The sequence below is a fragment of the Pipra filicauda genome, unplaced genomic scaffold (genome assembly GCF_003945595.2).
Source record: "Pipra filicauda isolate LSUMZ 115617 unplaced genomic scaffold, ASM394559v2 scaffold27_size4233163_pilon, whole genome shotgun sequence".
Taxonomy (NCBI): domain Eukaryota; kingdom Metazoa; phylum Chordata; class Aves; order Passeriformes; family Pipridae; genus Pipra; species Pipra filicauda.
In genome coordinates, this window is record NW_024104398.1 from 1,472,449 (window position 1) to 1,487,796 (window position 15,348).

The window sequence follows — 15,348 nt, forward strand, 5'->3', positions numbered from 1 at the left end:
GCACTAAACAGTGCAGGTGTGGTGAACTGAGCTTGTTCTGTGTCAGCCTGAAATTTGGCTAGGTACAAAAGCACTACATGTCTCTTGAGATAAAGGATTTGCCATCACTCTTCCATCAGAGCTTACCTCCTCTACCTACAATGCAGGGGCCACAGGTGATTTAGGGGCTCCCTAGAAGGGGTTCAGAACTCAGCTGTAGGGTGAGTCCTGAAAGGGGTTGGGAGAGTGGGAAACCGCATCACGCTGAAGTTTCCTGTGCCAGGTAACGTTGCAACAACTCCCAGAAAAATGAAGTTCTCTGTTTAGGGCACTTCAGTCACAAGCAAACTTACAGTTTAGAATTGCATAAGGTCCCATGAAGTTCCAGTGCCCTTTTCATCCCATGAAAGTTTCTGTGGCTACAATAAGGACTAGAAAAGATTCTTAAAAGGCAGAAACTTGAGTGGTTGTTTTTGACCCCATGTTCATCAGTATCTTCCGGAGCTCAGGTGCAGCACATTCCTGTGTCCAGGCTGACAGAAAAAAGTATCCCATTACTGGAGTGTTACCTGCATTTAGGAGTAAAGTTAGGGTTTGTTGCTTTAGACCAGAGGTTTTCAGCCCTTGATGTGCCAGTGGACTGCTTACATATATGTAAAGGCCACAGATTCTTGCCTAACATTAAACGTTGCTTTTCAGCCCTCACACAGTTCAAACCATTGCTGGGGTGTTAAGTCTGCAGGGGGGACAAGGAAAGAAAAGGGAAAATGCTGCTCTCAGATGTAGCTGTACAACAAGCTTCCAAAGCTGCAGAACAGAGCTCATAAAAGATGAGGCTATTTTTTTGTACTAAGCGTTGCCTTTACCATTTTGATAAGCCACTTCCTGCAATAAATTATCTACCCCAGAACACTTTAAGCATTTTATCATTTTAAGATTTTGCAGCTTGACAAAAAATCAGAATTAATTTGTGTAATACTCTCTCACCCTAGGTCCTCAGCAACTAAACCTCCCTAGTCTTCCGAGTTGGTCTTTTCTCCTTAGATATGACTGTCCTATCTGCCAATAAAATACTTTCTTAGAATAAGAGTACATAAAGATGTCAATGATACGTTTACTGGACCTCATTTCTGACTCCCCTCCTCCCACCATTTCAAATGAATGCAGACAATTTTGTCCTCATAAAAATTATTAATTTTATTATTATTATTTTGTCCTCTGTATACAAGTCCCAAGATTTGCTCACTTTCCATAATACATAAAAAAATTATGTCAGCAGAACACATGCAAATTAACCCCCAAAATGTTTTTTCTACTATTAAGTCAGGCAGTTAACTTCTGCGAGAGAAGACTCAGTCTCTATGGACTGGCTATCAGGAGTGTTTTATGCCTGTTCACAGAAGCATGCACCAAACAAAAACTAGGAACTAAAGCAGCATTGACAACTTGCCCCTTGCAAGAAGATTGTTACACTAATGACATGCTGCATTATCATTAAAAAAAGATCATGCTGCTTAGCAGAGGGATTGGGTTATGCTGATTCATACAGCCAAGAACTGTTACACATAATGTACTCACAGGTGTTGCTCAAGTATTTAGACCTTCTCCTCCTCTAAAATAAACTACAGCAACCAATGTAGAACACCACTACATTTCCCTTAGTTTATGTCCAATTTTGGTTTTAGAAAGCTTTTCAGAAAAATCACTCTGCTTTCTTTTTTCTTGTTTTTAGGTAATGTTAGGAGTTCTGCATTAGGAGAATATTAAGCTGTGATGTTCCCTTGATTTAGCTACCAAATGAGCTTAAAAATCAACCTGAGTAAAACTCAGTGAGGGAAGTAAGTCTATAAAGACTGAATGCTGCATGAAAAAAAGAGGGAGGGGAAAAAAGCTATTTGGAGAAAACAGGCTTAGGACAAACAGTGGTTTTTGACTTGTGGAATAGTAATTATCAAAGTCACACTGACTTGTCACTTTCCTGGCCAATATGAAACCTGAATTTTTGAAACCAAGATTCCCAAGTCTTTCAATCTACTTTGTCTGACTTCTTCCAGGAAAATACTTGATTGATGGGTGACTAAGCCTTTCAGGTAGGCAAAAATAATCTTCCATTGTACACGAATAGACAGAGTCCTACACATGTTTTTTAATTTCGATATTGTAGTGGTCATATATTGCTTTCTCTCCATGCAAATTCTCTTGTACCATTTTAAGCTCATATTTGACAAAATAACTTTCCAGACTTTATTGCTTTATTTTAAAAGTTAAGGTCACATGAAGAAATACTGTGACATGGAAGAAGTCAATAAAAACATGTAGCAATCAGACTTTTAAGAAAAGTTTTGTATTTGTCAACTAGTTTGGCTAAAAAGTACTGTCAGTGTAACACTGTCACCCCATAAACAACACGCCCAGGCGCATCCTTTCCATAAGGCTTCCATATCAAAACAGTGTTGGGATGGGCGTTTCGGTTTTAAAACAGGAGCAGCAGCGCCGTAGGAGCCGTCCCGGACACCGGGCCCGGGGCACTTACAGTCGGTTCAGCGGAGCGGGGCTGTCTGAGCGCACACCCGCAGCACAGCGCCGCCCTCACGGCTGCTGCACCTTCGTCCGCTTCGGGGGCGGGTCATCGCCGCTCGCCGCCGTGTCCACGTTGTTTTCGTCCTCGCCTTCATCCTCTTCGTCGTCGTCCTCCTCGTCGTCGTCATCCCCGAGAGCGCCTGCCGGGGTTGTAGCGGGTGAGCGGCGGGCGGTGTCCCGTGTCCGGCGGAGCGCCCCGGCCGCGCCCGCCCCGCCACTCACCGCGCCGCGCGCCGCCCGCCGCCTCCCGCTCCTCCTGCACCAGCGGCGCAAGCAGCTCCACCACCCGCTCCTGCAGCTCGGACAAGGCCCCTCGCAGCCCGCGCAGCTGCGCGGCCTCGCCCCCCTCCGCCGCCGGGTACGGCACTCGCACCGTCCGCGTCCGCCCGTCGCGGCCGCGCAGCTCCGCCACCAGCTCGGTGCCGGCCGCCGGCTCCGCCATTGCCGCCTCTCCGCTCACGTGCCGGGCCCGCCCCGCCCCGCCGGTCACGTGCCCGCCGCGCGCCCGGCCCCGACGAACCGCCCTCGGTCACGTGGGGCGCGCGCGATTCCGCTTCCGCCGTGGCGCCCCCTGGCGCCTCCCCGCGCCCGCGTTTCCCGCCGCGCTTCGCGGCCCGCGCAGCCCGGACATGGAGGCGGCGGCTCCCGAGGGCGCCGAGCCGGGCAGCGGCGGCGGCAGCGGCGCCGAGGAGCCCGTGGTGTCCCTCGCGGAGGTGCTGGCGGAGAACGAGGAGCTGGAGAAGGAAGCGCGGGCCGTGCTAGGGGGCAGCGACCACGAGCGCTGCAGCTACTCACAGGTGGGGGCGGGGCCGGGGGGGGCCGCGGGCTGGGGAAGTGGGCGGGGCCGGGGGCGGGGTGGGGCAGAGGGGCGGGGGGCGGGGCGGGGCTGTCCCTCCCTTCTCCCCCCGGCGCCCCCTCATCCCGCGGGTGGTCGGTCGGTGTCTCCCGCAGGGCGCGGTGAAGCGGCAGGCGCTGTACGCCTGCAGCACCTGCACGCCGCCCGGCGCGGAGCCGGCGGGGATCTGCCTGGCCTGCAGCTACGAGTGCCACGGCACGCACCGGCTCTTCGAGCTGTACACGAAGAGGTACGGACGGGACGGGACGGGACGGGACGGGACGGGACGGGACGGGGGTGAAGGGAGAGGGGCGGGGCTCGCCTGCCGGCGGCGGGAAGCGCGCGCGCTGCGGAGGCGGGTGGGGAGCACGCGCCCCCTCAGCCGCCAGCGGGTCCCTCACAGCTCCCATGGCTCCCAATAAACTCCTGGGAATTGTTATGAACACAAAACCCAGTGCGTTTTCGGTTAATAAACCCCCCTGAAACGCTGCGTTTTTCTTTCCAGGAATTTCCGCTGTGACTGTGGGAATAGCAAGTTCAAGAATCTGCAGTGCAAATTACTCCCGGTGAGTTCAGGCGGGTTTTCAGACGTTCAGAGTCAAAATAACACGCTCCTGGGAGGCTGGTGCCTCGCCTCAGCCGGTGCTGACTCATGCGACGCCTCCAGCCTTCCTAGCAAGTTAAGAAAGGAGGGAGTATTACAGCAGGAGATAAAACTGTTGAGGGACCAAAGGGAAATGTTGGGAGGAGAGGGAACGTTTGGTCCTTGTCATCCGTGAATGCAGCAATTGCTGTGCTGCCAGCAGCATGTTGAGGCGTCTGCACTAATATATCTCATTAGTTTTAAGCTGGTTTCAGAAGAATCTTTCGGGCTGCAGTTTTACAGTTGCGTTAAGGAGATTTAAGGCTGTGCTACTGTCAAAGGGACAGTTTCCTTTCCTTCTTTGTGGTGGCATTAGTGCCCTAATATTTTTTGACAGGTTGTCACCAGAGCCTACTGATGTTTTTTACTGTATTAAGGTGCCTATGCTTTCATACTTGGTGGGTGTTTTGAACTTGCCAAGTAGTTGGTAATCTGTGAAGCAGTGACAGGACGCTGCTTAGCTTGCCTGCAGTGTTGCTCCCAGGATAATAACAGTCCAAATGTAGAAACAGGCAGTGGTTTTGTGTATGTCCGTTTTATTCTAGGAGAACTGGGAGGAATCCAGAGCTAGTCAGCTAAGCTGCAGTGCAGTGATCCCTGCAGAGACAGGTGTGACAAGTTTAACATGTTACCGTTTCTCATTTAAATGAATCCATTTAGTGAAGTGGATCAAGTGGTTTTTCCTTCTGCATCAGTCCAGTGCAAAATCAGCTGTACAGGTTAAGTGAACTTCAGCATTTGTCCATAAATCTGTCTGACACCACAGTTGCCAGTTGTTACAAAGGTGGGCAGACTGTTTTTCCTCTTTGCTTTTCAACTTCAGCGTTCCTCACATGCCCTATTTGTTGCTCACTTTACAGCACAGGTGCCTGGATAATATGTTTCTTCTTGGATATTCAGGCTGATGAATGTGATGATTGCTTTTAGGAATTAAGGTGGAACAGAAATTGGGTTTTTCCAGATTATGCATATTTTCTGTCTTTTGTTTTTCACTGCATTGTCTGTTAAGACACTTCTTCCTTCCTCCCAGGAAAAGGGCAAGGTGAATGCAGGAAATAAATATAATGACAATTTCTACGGATTATACTGTACTTGTAAAAGACCTTATCCTGATCCTGAAGATGAGGTAAGAAATACAAACCACAGTAGCAGTCGTATATAGATGGTATTTATGCAAGATACTGTGTAAAGAGTGGTCACTGAGCTGCTTCGTAAGGAAGATCCCACTTTAAGAAATCTTAAGTTCCATATTGGTTGTCATGTGCTATATAAAGGTAATTAATTATTTTCTTTTTTTTTTAATGGTAAAATATGTATATGCCTTAAAGGCTGATGAGGAGGACAAACCATCATTTGGACAAAGTTGTGCTGCAGTTCTCTGCTTTCCCCTCTCTGGAGTTGTAGAGTTCCCTCAGGGGATGGGTTTCTCATCATCTTGAGAAACATGTGAGTGCAGAATAAGCACATTGCACATGCTAGGAGAGACCAGAACCTGCTTCTGGTGCCTGCAGCTGTGCTCTCACAAGGCTTCTGGGATGGGGAGAGTCTGTCTTGTAGCACTGGCTTTAGCTTTCCTTTACAGTAGCCAGAACATTTTTTGTCTGTTTGAAGTACTAAAACACAGCACTGGGTTTGCATGTGCTGTTTGCAGTCAGAGAAGTCAGGTGTTTTAAAGAATAAGGAAGGCACAAGTCTTTCACATACGAACAAAAGTATTTTATAAACTCACCTCTGTGAAGTGCAGAGATAGCTAAACATCTCTGAGGAAGTCATTAATAATTGTTTCATAACAAAGCAGTTTGTACTGTGCTGCATCGTGACCAGTTATGTTCGGATTCTGGCATTGCTGTACAGTCCTGTTGACATCACGAGTATCAGTATCTTCCTTCTGTTGAGCTGCCTGTTCATGCATTTCTGTTTACAGGAAGAAAGATACCAGTAATGTATTAACTTTTTTCAGCTCTTTGTGTGAGAAAGTCTTGCCCTGCTGGGAAAACATTTTGTAATAATAAATGGGAATTTCCTCAGCCTTAGTAGTATGACACATGACATGAGCTGTTGAACCTGGGGGAAGCAAGCTGACTGGTGAAGCACTAACTACTTATTAATGGCAGCTCCCTGTGGGGGGTGAAGAGGGAAATGCAATTCACCCGAGCAGACTTTATATAATACTGCAGTTTGAGGCTTGTGAAAGATTCTGGAGGCTGTTATTAATGCTAATAATGTGACTGTTCATCTAGATTCCAGATGAGATGATCCAATGCATAGTTTGTGAAGACTGGTTCCATGGAAGGGTAAGGAAACCATAAATAGCAGAATTGCCATTTGCACAGAAATGACTTAGTGCTGGTTAGTTTTGTGTGGTTGTTTTTACTTGGGAAGTTTGCTGTGGTTCTCAAAACAGAGTATTACATGAGTTTTAAGGTATTTGTTTTCATTCTATGCAAAGGAACATTGAAAGTCTAATCTTGCACTGCTGTCCAGTCCAGAAACACTAGGAAGAGTCCTACCTTTTTGAAGGTTACCACTTTGGAATAAAGTAATAGCTTTATAGCTGTCTCTTTAATTAGAAAACTCAGATCAGTACAGTCGCTGAGGAAAAGATTCTTACTGAGGCACACCGTTATCAACTACCTGAATAGTTCTTCATTCAAAATAATGCCTTTTAAACTTCTAATTCATTTAAGTAGCACATTCATTAATGTGCTGTTCGTTCCTGATTTGGAACTTTGGGAAAATGTTTTAAAAGCAACCCAGCACTGTGGTGAGTGTCCTACGTAATGGGTAAGCAGTAAGAATTCAGCCTCTTGTGCCTCGAAGGGCACGAGTGAAATTTCATGTTTGAAGTTGCAAGATCAAAGAGTAGTAAAAAATGATGATTGGCTTCAGTTATGTGTTCTGTAGATAAACTGTTGGATTCTTTTGTGTAAGTGTGGGAATGAAGACTCTTGTGCTGCACACTGTGAACTTTAAAGGAATGCTTTTAAAAAGAAAGCCACTAAGTGCTTTTGATTGCCCAAATAGTTCTCACCAGTTTATGGAGAGCTTTGGGAGCTAATTCTTGAATTACGTATGTTATCAGTATGAAGGCTTTACAATCTTTTACATGTAAGGAAGGAATTGTAAAAAGTCATTTAAGAGTTGAAATGTGCAGTATGCAAGAGCTATCTTCACCTTTCCTATGTTTGGGACAGTTTAGCAGAATATTATTTAGAAATGAGATTTCTGGGTATGTGGAAGGCATAAAAGGGTATAGACAAACAAAATTATTTGAGTTTTTCCGTGGAATTTTTATCAGCTCTTTCCAGTCTTCACATTGTTCTAATGGTCATTGTAGAAAGTTAGGAAAAGTGTTTGCTTGTTCTGAAAATGTGATGGCAGATGATGTTTTCCTTCCTCTAAACCTGGAGTTGAGTCTGTTAATTTGCAGCAGATGCTTCACTACTGTGTGCTTGTTTCTGACAGCATCTTGGTGCAGTTCCCCCTGAAAGTGGAGACTTCCATGAAATGGTGTGCCAGGCCTGCATGAAGCATTGCCATTTCCTATGGGCTTATGCATCGCAATTAGCAGGTAAAGCAAATCAGATCTTAAACTGTGATACCCTCTTCCCTCTCCTAGGGCTTCCTAGATTTTGGGAAGCAGAGTGTTTTAGAATGGGGTATGAGAGGTGAAGGAGACTATGGTGAAAGAAGGAGCAGTTTCTTTCTATACCTCAGTCACTGTGTGTTTGGACAGCTTAGAGTGTATCCAGGACCTTGCAGTGTATGAGGGGATCTAGGTGCTCTCCAGCACTGCACTGTGAAGCAGAGAGAACATCTGTGGTGGCCTGTATGTTGTCTGGCACAGTATTTTCACTTATGTGGGTATGTATCTTCCAGTTCCTCCTTTGACCAAAGTGAACTCTCTTGAAGATGAAGGGATTGTCCTGAAGATTGAGGAAAGTGAAGAGCAGAAAAAAGAAATAAAAAAAGAAAGTGGAGTGGAACACCAAGACACAAAGGAGGAAAAGCAAACGGAACAGTTTAATGAACCATCCACCAGCTCTGGGTCTGCCTGTCCTGAGGTAAAGTGTGCCTTCTTTTCTGACCTGCACAGCTTCATAGTGGTGATAGGTGAGGTGAAGCCCACCTCACTCTGCACAGGCTCAGGGAAGGGGTGAATGCATCCAGTCTGTTCCCGTGTTCCTCTTCAGTCAGTGACACTTCAGACGTGCAGTCTCTGTGGAGCACAGTGTAGGATGTGGGACAGGGCTGTCCAAGGATGTGGTGTCTGTTTGCAGATGGGTTAGATCCGTCCCTTCTTGTCAGCCAACTGGCCTGGGCACTGAGGGGACTTCTGTTTGTTATTACACAGGGGTATTATGTGTTGTAACTGCACTTGTGTGATGGTCCAGCTCTGAGTTCTTAAACACTCCAGCTATTGCAGGAAATTTCTACAGAAATTTCTAGTGGAAATTGCTAAAACCACATCAGAATCCTCATGTGGATGGTTATACAGGTTTTTTATAAAAATAAATGTCTTTGAGACGAAAGAAAAATCTTGCCTAAGGAAATGGATGTGCCAGAAAGAACGGAGTGTCTTTGAAGTGATGTTACAGGGTGCTGAACGGTCTCATTTTAATTCAGGTAGTTACTAAGAGTAAGGAACCAGTCTGCAAGCTGAAGGAGCTCCAAAGCAAGCCATTCTTGAAAAAAGATACTGCTACCTTTTGGCCATCGAACTGGAGGAGCAAATTATGCACCTGTGAAGACTGTTTGGTATGTATGCTCTCTTCATTACCATCACTGATCTGGGAGAGATAGAGAGGAGCTCCCAGAGAATCTTTGAAGAGCTTTAGGTAAAATCTGTGTAAATGTTCTTACTCTGCATATAAACACTGAAAAACCCCTTCACCCCACCTAAAGAAACACACTGATTCCTGTGAATTAATATAGCACAAAGGAGCTTCTAAACGTTTGTATTTTCTTTGTTGTTTAAATCTAGGATTGCTTTGGAAGTTGGTGTGGGGAAATGTCTGAAATGCTGGATACAAATTTACCTGATAATTGCTGTTCTTTGTGACCTTGAACACAAAAAGGATTGGGGGAGAGCATCTCCCACCTGAGAAGTTTTGTCATGTAAAAGTAAATTTTACTTTATTTTCCAGAAAATGTATTCAGACCTTGAAGTCCAGTTCCTGACAGACGAATGTGACACTGTCTTGGCTTACGAAAATAAAGGTACCAGTGACCAAGAGACGGAGAGAAGAGATCCTTTAATGGACACCCTTAACAGCATGAACAGAGTTCAGCAAGTGGAACTCATCTGTGGTAAATGCAACTTCATTTTTAGAATATGCCTTAACACTTTAACTGAACAGCTTCCCACAAGAGATTAGTATCAGGTCTTGCAGTGTAGTGCAAAACTATTTTTGAAGTAACATGCAGACGACTGACAGGTTGCACACCTCAGCCAGGATTACTCTGGAGAAGTCGGTCCTCTCTGGCCCGTTCTTGCAACTTCACCTTAGAGTGAGACACTAGATGGTGTGGGAACCTTCACCCAGTTTAACATCTTAGGTACTGTATTGATTGTAATGTATTTAATGTGCATATTTAACATTAATTTGCACTTATGCTGTCTAGCTTATTTATTTTACCCTGTTCTGCTGATTGGCAGTCTCCTGTCTAGAGAGTGCCAGTCAGGTGTCCCCTGCAGCTCTGCTGCAGAGAGTATTGACAAAGCATTGCTGAGGTATTTTATACCTGGAGCTGTGTTTCCCTCTTCGGTGAGGGCTCTGCACTCTGGAGAGGACAGTTGGCCAATCCCGAGTTACAGGCTGGAACTTTCTGCCACAACCCATGCTGGCTTTTGCAGTGTCTTTTAATTAATTGTACTAATTCATTCACTGAACTCTATACATTGCTCTGAAATCAACACAAACAGATAGTCACACTGCACAGGTTAGTCTCAAATTATTAGGCTTCTCATGTTTACCTGGACTTGTCTTTTTAATTATTATTAATTATAATCCAGTTCAAGCCTAGATTTGTCTGAAATAAACCTAATGAATGACAAGGAGTAGAACAAGTTGTCTGCTTGAGCCAGTGTTAAACTAAAAACTGGATATCTTACTGTTTTTTGTTTTTCTTTGCTTTTGCTTTGCCATTCAGAATACAATGATTTAAAGACGGAACTGACAGACTATCTCAGGAGGTTTGCAGATGAGGGAACGGTAAGGGGCAACTTCCAGAATTTGTTTACCAGAAAATGTGTTTTAAAGAATTGTTGAGGGCTGGGTGCTGAATACTACGATGCTGTGCTGTAATATTTTTTCCTGTCTCTTGGAGTTGCTGGTGCTGCAGTAGAAATTAGAAATTCCTGATTTCATTGGAATGTAACAGTTATATTTCCTTAATGACATTGCTGAGAGGTAACGGGGACTTTGCAAACAGATTTCTGTAAAGTACTAAGAGCAGTTCTTACATTTAAAGGAAACTTCTGTTGCTCTAGGAGAAGTAGTCAGGGAAAAAAAGTTCTTAAATTTTCTGGTTTTTCTTAGATTGAATTTAAACCCTTAGAAGAATAAAGAATACCTATGATTGTCAGTCTTGTCAGTTGTTTTCCTGCAGGAACGCACCTGCTATTATTCATTAACACTTGCATTTTGGTGGCAGATTTGCTGTATTGCCATTCATAGTTACATAGGAATGAGACTGAAGTGAGCTAATGAAGATCTTTCTTTGTGTTAAATTTTCTTATGGTAAAATCAAGAGGTCAAAGTACCATTGGGAGCTTTGCTCCATGTGTTTGTTCTGCCTTAGGGGAACTCGTTTCCTTGTTTGTATTCTTTGTAGTAGAATTTGGGCATTAATCGTCTCCTTTGGGTGCAACAGAAGAGCTGTATCAGAGAAACTTCAGGATATTTGCTTTCCTGTACTTTGTGTATTGCATGTGGGGATAAAAAACGGGATCCTTTAATTGAGCTCTTGCACCGCACCAAAACTTGGGTTTCATGCTCTTCTAGGTGGTTAAAAGAGAAGACATTCAGCACTTCTTTGAAGAATTTCAGTCACGGAAAAGGCGACGGACTAACAGGATGCAGTACTACTGTAGTTAGACTGAGAGGGTTTGGGTCTGAAAGGACCACTGGGGAAACAATATTCACTGGCAAACAGAAGAGGCATCTTCAGTATCTCAGTATATCAGCTTCTCATCAAAATCCAGCTGTCCAAGAAACATCTTCATTTTGTCTCCTACTTTATTTGTAGCAACTAAAACATGTTCTTAAAAGGTTCTTACCATTGCAGTTAGAGGGATTTTGGTACCGATCAACTTTGCATTCCCCCAAAAGCCAGCTTTGTCTCCAGGGAGAGTTGGCTTGTTACCAGAACAGTGTGTCACTGTTTGTTCCCTGTAGCCTTTCACCCTTTAGCCTCCTGTCAGTGCCTAGAGCTGTAGGCTGTGCTAAACCCACCTGGGCTCTGCCTGCCCTGCCCTCCCCTCTCTGCAGTGCAGGGAACGAGCTCCTTGCTTTCCTGCTGTAAATGGCTCTGTCTCGCCCTTTGGGGTGCAACAATTCTGGCCAGGGCTTCCTGCACGCAGGAGGTGTCTGTTCCTGTGCAGGGCTCGTGGCTCCTCAGTGGCTGGAGCGGGCACAGTTGTGGCTGTGGGTGACCCACGGGTCCCTCCAGGGCAGCCAAATCACGTGTCACTGCTGCCTGCTCGCTCACTGCTGGGGAAGCGCTCCCTGGGCAGGTCAGAAATGGGGAAGCAGAGGTTAGGCTTGATGCAACAGAATGTTCTGTCTGGTTTTATACATTAAAAAACCTGTTTCTAATATTGTACAGTGATATTTTACATGAAAAAAATTGTCACACGATCTCAATTCACTTATTAGAATATAAACAATATCTAGGAGGAGGTACTGAATTACAAACTAAGCATGGGGGGTTTGTTATAGGACTTGTAATGTGCTTTGATTTCAAAAACTAGCCTACAGCAAATTATTCTACTTCATAAATGTTGCTGAAAACCCTGAAGCATCCTGGTATTTTGCTACAGTATGAAACATGATCTTTTTATAACCACTGTGATAAGCATGGGAGATGTTTCACTGACTTTTAAGACTCTACACTTAGCTGCAATTAAGAATTGACTTTTTGTAATTTTTGGAGCCTAATGTAGTTTTTAGTTTTCTTTATCCTCAGCCCCCAAAACATACATTAAAGTTCTAGTTTTTGAGGATTTCTATACCGTGGGGTACTATTCTGCTTCTGTGTTAATGATTTTTGAGAACAAAGACCTTTATCATTCTCACTATTAACTGTTTCTGACCACTTTATTTACAAAAACTAGTTGTAGCATAGAGGCTCAGCTCATCCGTTTCCTAGAATTACAGAATATGCTGAGTTAGAAGGGACCCATCAGGATCATCAATTCCAATTCCTGGCCCTGCACAGGGCACCCCAAGAATCCCACCATGTGCCTGAAAGCATTGTCAAATGCTTCTTGAACTCTGTCAGGCTTGGGGCCATGACCACTTTCCTGGGGAGCCTGTTCCAGTGCCCAAACACCCTCCTACCCAACCTAAACCTCACCTGACTCAGCTTCAGGCCATTCCCTCAAGTCCTGTCACTGGTCATAATAGTGAAGAGATCAGTGCTTGCCCGTCTTCTTCCCTTTGTGAGAAAGTTGTGGACTGCCACACTGTCTGTCCTCAGTCTCCTCCAGGCTGAACAGACCAAGTGACCTCAGCTGCCCCTCTTATGGCTTCCCCTCCAGCGACTTCACCATCTTTGTTGCCCTCCTTTGGACACTCCAATAGCTTAATATCTTTCTTTTATTGTGGCACCCGAAACTGCCACAATATTCAAGGTGAGGCTGCCCCAGTGCAGAGCAGAGCGGGACAATCCCCTCCCTCGACCAGCTGGAGATGCTTTGCCTGATGCCCCTCCAGGACACGGTTGGCCCTCCTGGCTGCCAGGGCACTGCTGACTCATTCCAACTTGGCATTGATCAGAACCCTCAGGTCCCTTTCCTAGTTGCTTTTAAATTTAACTCCAGGTATTGTACATGCTGTTTTTTGGTAGCAACTGTTACAGGAGCTGTAACTGCACATCTAACTACAATATAAAAAGAATTAAAGAACTGTTCAATCTGTACTGTCTTGTTTTTTCTCACTGCTGCTGTAGTGTTTTGTTTCCAAGATCCAGGCAGACACAGGGAGCCCAGTGATGACCAAGATACATCCCAGGGGCTGAGTCAAGCCCAGGATTCCTAGACCTTTGCCTCCACCTAACCCAGGTGTGAAACAAGGGCTTGCATCCTGCCAGCAAGTACAGAAAAAAGCAGGATGGGGGTATGTTTGCTCTGTATTGCTGTTTTTGTAGTTCACTGAAGGGGTGAGGGAGAGAGTGCCCAGAGGCAATCTTTGTCCTGGGTTCCAGCTCTGAGCTCAGATCACCCTGAACCCAACACTTCACTTTTCCAAGCTGTGTTGTTCTCCACAATAAATACACACTAAGAGGCCCCAGGGCACACAGAAGTGCTGCAGTGAGGCCCAGCCCCAGCCCCGCTGTGCTCATGCACCTCTGCTCTGTGTCAGATCGTAATTCACAGTATTTTGCTCTTGTACATCAAAGTGAGACCAGTCAAGCGACTGGATGACACTTCTGAACTTCAGTCATCACTCTGAACCAATGAGACACTTGTTTGTGAATGAGATGTAATGAACAGTCAGCCAGTGCAGCAAAACTGCAACTTGGGAGTGCCAAGTACTAAATGTGTCTGTCCAGCTGAGCACACACTTCCTGGATCCAGGGCTGTGTCCCATGGCCCCAGCTCTGAGCCCTATTGCCTTTCACAGGGAACGGCCTCAGTCCATCAGGCTCTAGACAGAACTCACAGAACTCTTTCACTGAAATGCTTTTTCCTTTTTAAAAACTGCTTGATCAGTGCCACAGATTCTGAATCCTTCTTTTTACACTATTTTATATCATGTCTTTGATGTTCAAAGCATTATTGGGTACTTTTTTTCCCCCAGGAGGAACAAACCCTGTCAGTCTGAGGAGCCTTTACAGTCAGAGGGCACCTTTCTGTTTGTGTTGCTCAGCTCCTTTCCCCAGGCCCTCAGTCACTGCCAGCCTGGAGTGAGCAGGACAGGGTGGTGGGTGTAGCCAGCCCAGCACTGCTGGTCACAGTTCACGGGAAGCAGCCACACAAGCATGTTCTATACAAGCCATTTATTTGAAATGCCAACTATATGTAGGATAAAGTCAGTGTTACATGCTTCTCAGCAACAGTAGAAAAATAGAACCAGTGAAAACCTTTTTACAACTGTAATGGTACTCAAAAGAGAAATGTATTGTTTTACAATGCATCACACAAGACTAGAATTCAAGTTTGGAGGTACCTAAATAAAAATACTATTTTTTTTTTTAAAAAACACTATGTACAATTGAAGCGTAAACAAGTTTTACAAAGTACTGGTTATGCAGGTTGTAGAAAAAACACTTGCATAGGACATGAAGTCAGTTTAAGAAAGTTTTCTGAGCCTTTAGCATTGAAGGCACTTGACTTTATACCAGTAACAACACAAGGACAAGAAACATCCATAATGCTGCCGAAGGCAGGGCTGCCTCCTGGCAGTACAGGTAATTACAGAAACCCCAAGTGCGGTTTTACAAGTTTCCCTCTCAGCTGTTCCCTGTACCCCACAGGGCTCAGCACCACCTCTACCATAGAAGCATAGAATTATTAGAAGAAGGAACAGTGCCTCAAACAGCTTTAGTGTTCTTTCAAACAAACGAAAAAATACCCAACCAAAAAAACCAACCAAAACAAACAAACCAAAAAACCAAACAAAACTAACACCCAACCCCCTCAAAACCCCCACCAAACCAAAGAAAACCCTAAGACAAACATTTGGGACATTCCAGGACCAAAACCCAAGGCTTTACAAGTACAGGTGGCCACAGCCTTAATTTTCATAGGAGAAAGTCCTTAAGAACAGGAAAAATACAACAGGAAACTGCCAATCAACACAGCAGTTACTAATACACAACTACAGTAATTCCGTAGAACAACAAAACATTTTAAAGGAAAAAATGTGTTTTAGGAATTAAGTTATTCATCCATATATTAAGGAAAAGAGGAAGGGTAGTTGGGGAAAAGGGAATAAGAAGTTTTTGCATGTTGCTCACTAAATACAAAGTCTGAGCTCTCTTTTTAACAGAACAAGGAGCACAAGTCTCCCTCATTCAAGAAAACAATGTTTATACCTCTTTATACCTCTATCCAAGCAAAATAGTCAGTAATCTGTCATCTCCA

The 15,348-nt window shown here is 44.9% G+C and overlaps 2 protein-coding genes across 2 annotated transcripts; one reads left to right on the forward strand and one right to left on the reverse strand.

Annotated features, from left to right (window-relative positions):
• Window positions 1-1,150: 1,150 nt before the first annotated feature.
• GON7 (GON7 subunit of KEOPS complex) lies at window positions 1,151-3,306 on the reverse strand. The gene is made up of 2 exons (XM_027746099.2): window positions 2,782-3,306; window positions 1,151-2,699 (listed from the first exon to the last, which is right to left on the reverse strand). The coding sequence occupies exons 1-2, from the start codon at window positions 2,999-3,001 to the stop codon at window positions 2,569-2,571; spliced, it is 351 nt and encodes a 116-aa protein (XP_027601900.2). The 5' UTR covers window positions 3,002-3,306; the 3' UTR covers window positions 1,151-2,568.
• Window positions 3,154-12,339, forward strand: UBR7 (ubiquitin protein ligase E3 component n-recognin 7). The gene is made up of 11 exons (XM_027746097.2): window positions 3,154-3,356; window positions 3,511-3,644; window positions 3,900-3,960; window positions 5,068-5,163; window positions 6,278-6,331; window positions 7,503-7,608; window positions 7,917-8,101; window positions 8,664-8,795; window positions 9,185-9,347; window positions 10,191-10,252; window positions 11,045-12,339. Exons 1-11 carry the CDS (start codon window positions 3,189-3,191, stop codon window positions 11,135-11,137), a joined length of 1,254 nt encoding a protein of 417 aa, XP_027601898.1. The 5' UTR covers window positions 3,154-3,188; the 3' UTR covers window positions 11,138-12,339.
• The last annotated feature ends 3,009 nt before the right edge of the window (window positions 12,340-15,348 follow it).

What these genes read in the sequence shown, in the direction of transcription:
- GON7 (XM_027746099.2), bottom strand. Translation starts at nt 3,001, where the DNA reads ATGGCGGAGCCGGCGGCCGGCACCGAGCTGGTGGCGGAGCTGCGCGGC. An exon ending in GGCGGGCGGCGCGCGGCGCG is followed by an intron (nt 2,700 to 2,781) that starts GTGAGTGGCGGG and finishes CAACCCCGGCAG; the next exon opens with GCGCTCTCGGGGATGACGAC.
- UBR7 (XM_027746097.2), top strand. Translation starts at nt 3,189, where the DNA reads ATGGAGGCGGCGGCTCCCGAGGGCGCCGAGCCGGGCAGCGGCGGCGGC. An exon ending in ATCCTGATCCTGAAGATGAG is followed by an intron (nt 5,164 to 6,277) that starts GTAAGAAATACA and finishes CTGTTCATCTAG; the next exon opens with ATTCCAGATGAGATGATCCA. An exon ending in TTATGCATCGCAATTAGCAG is followed by an intron (nt 7,609 to 7,916) that starts GTAAAGCAAATC and finishes TGTATCTTCCAG; the next exon opens with TTCCTCCTTTGACCAAAGTG.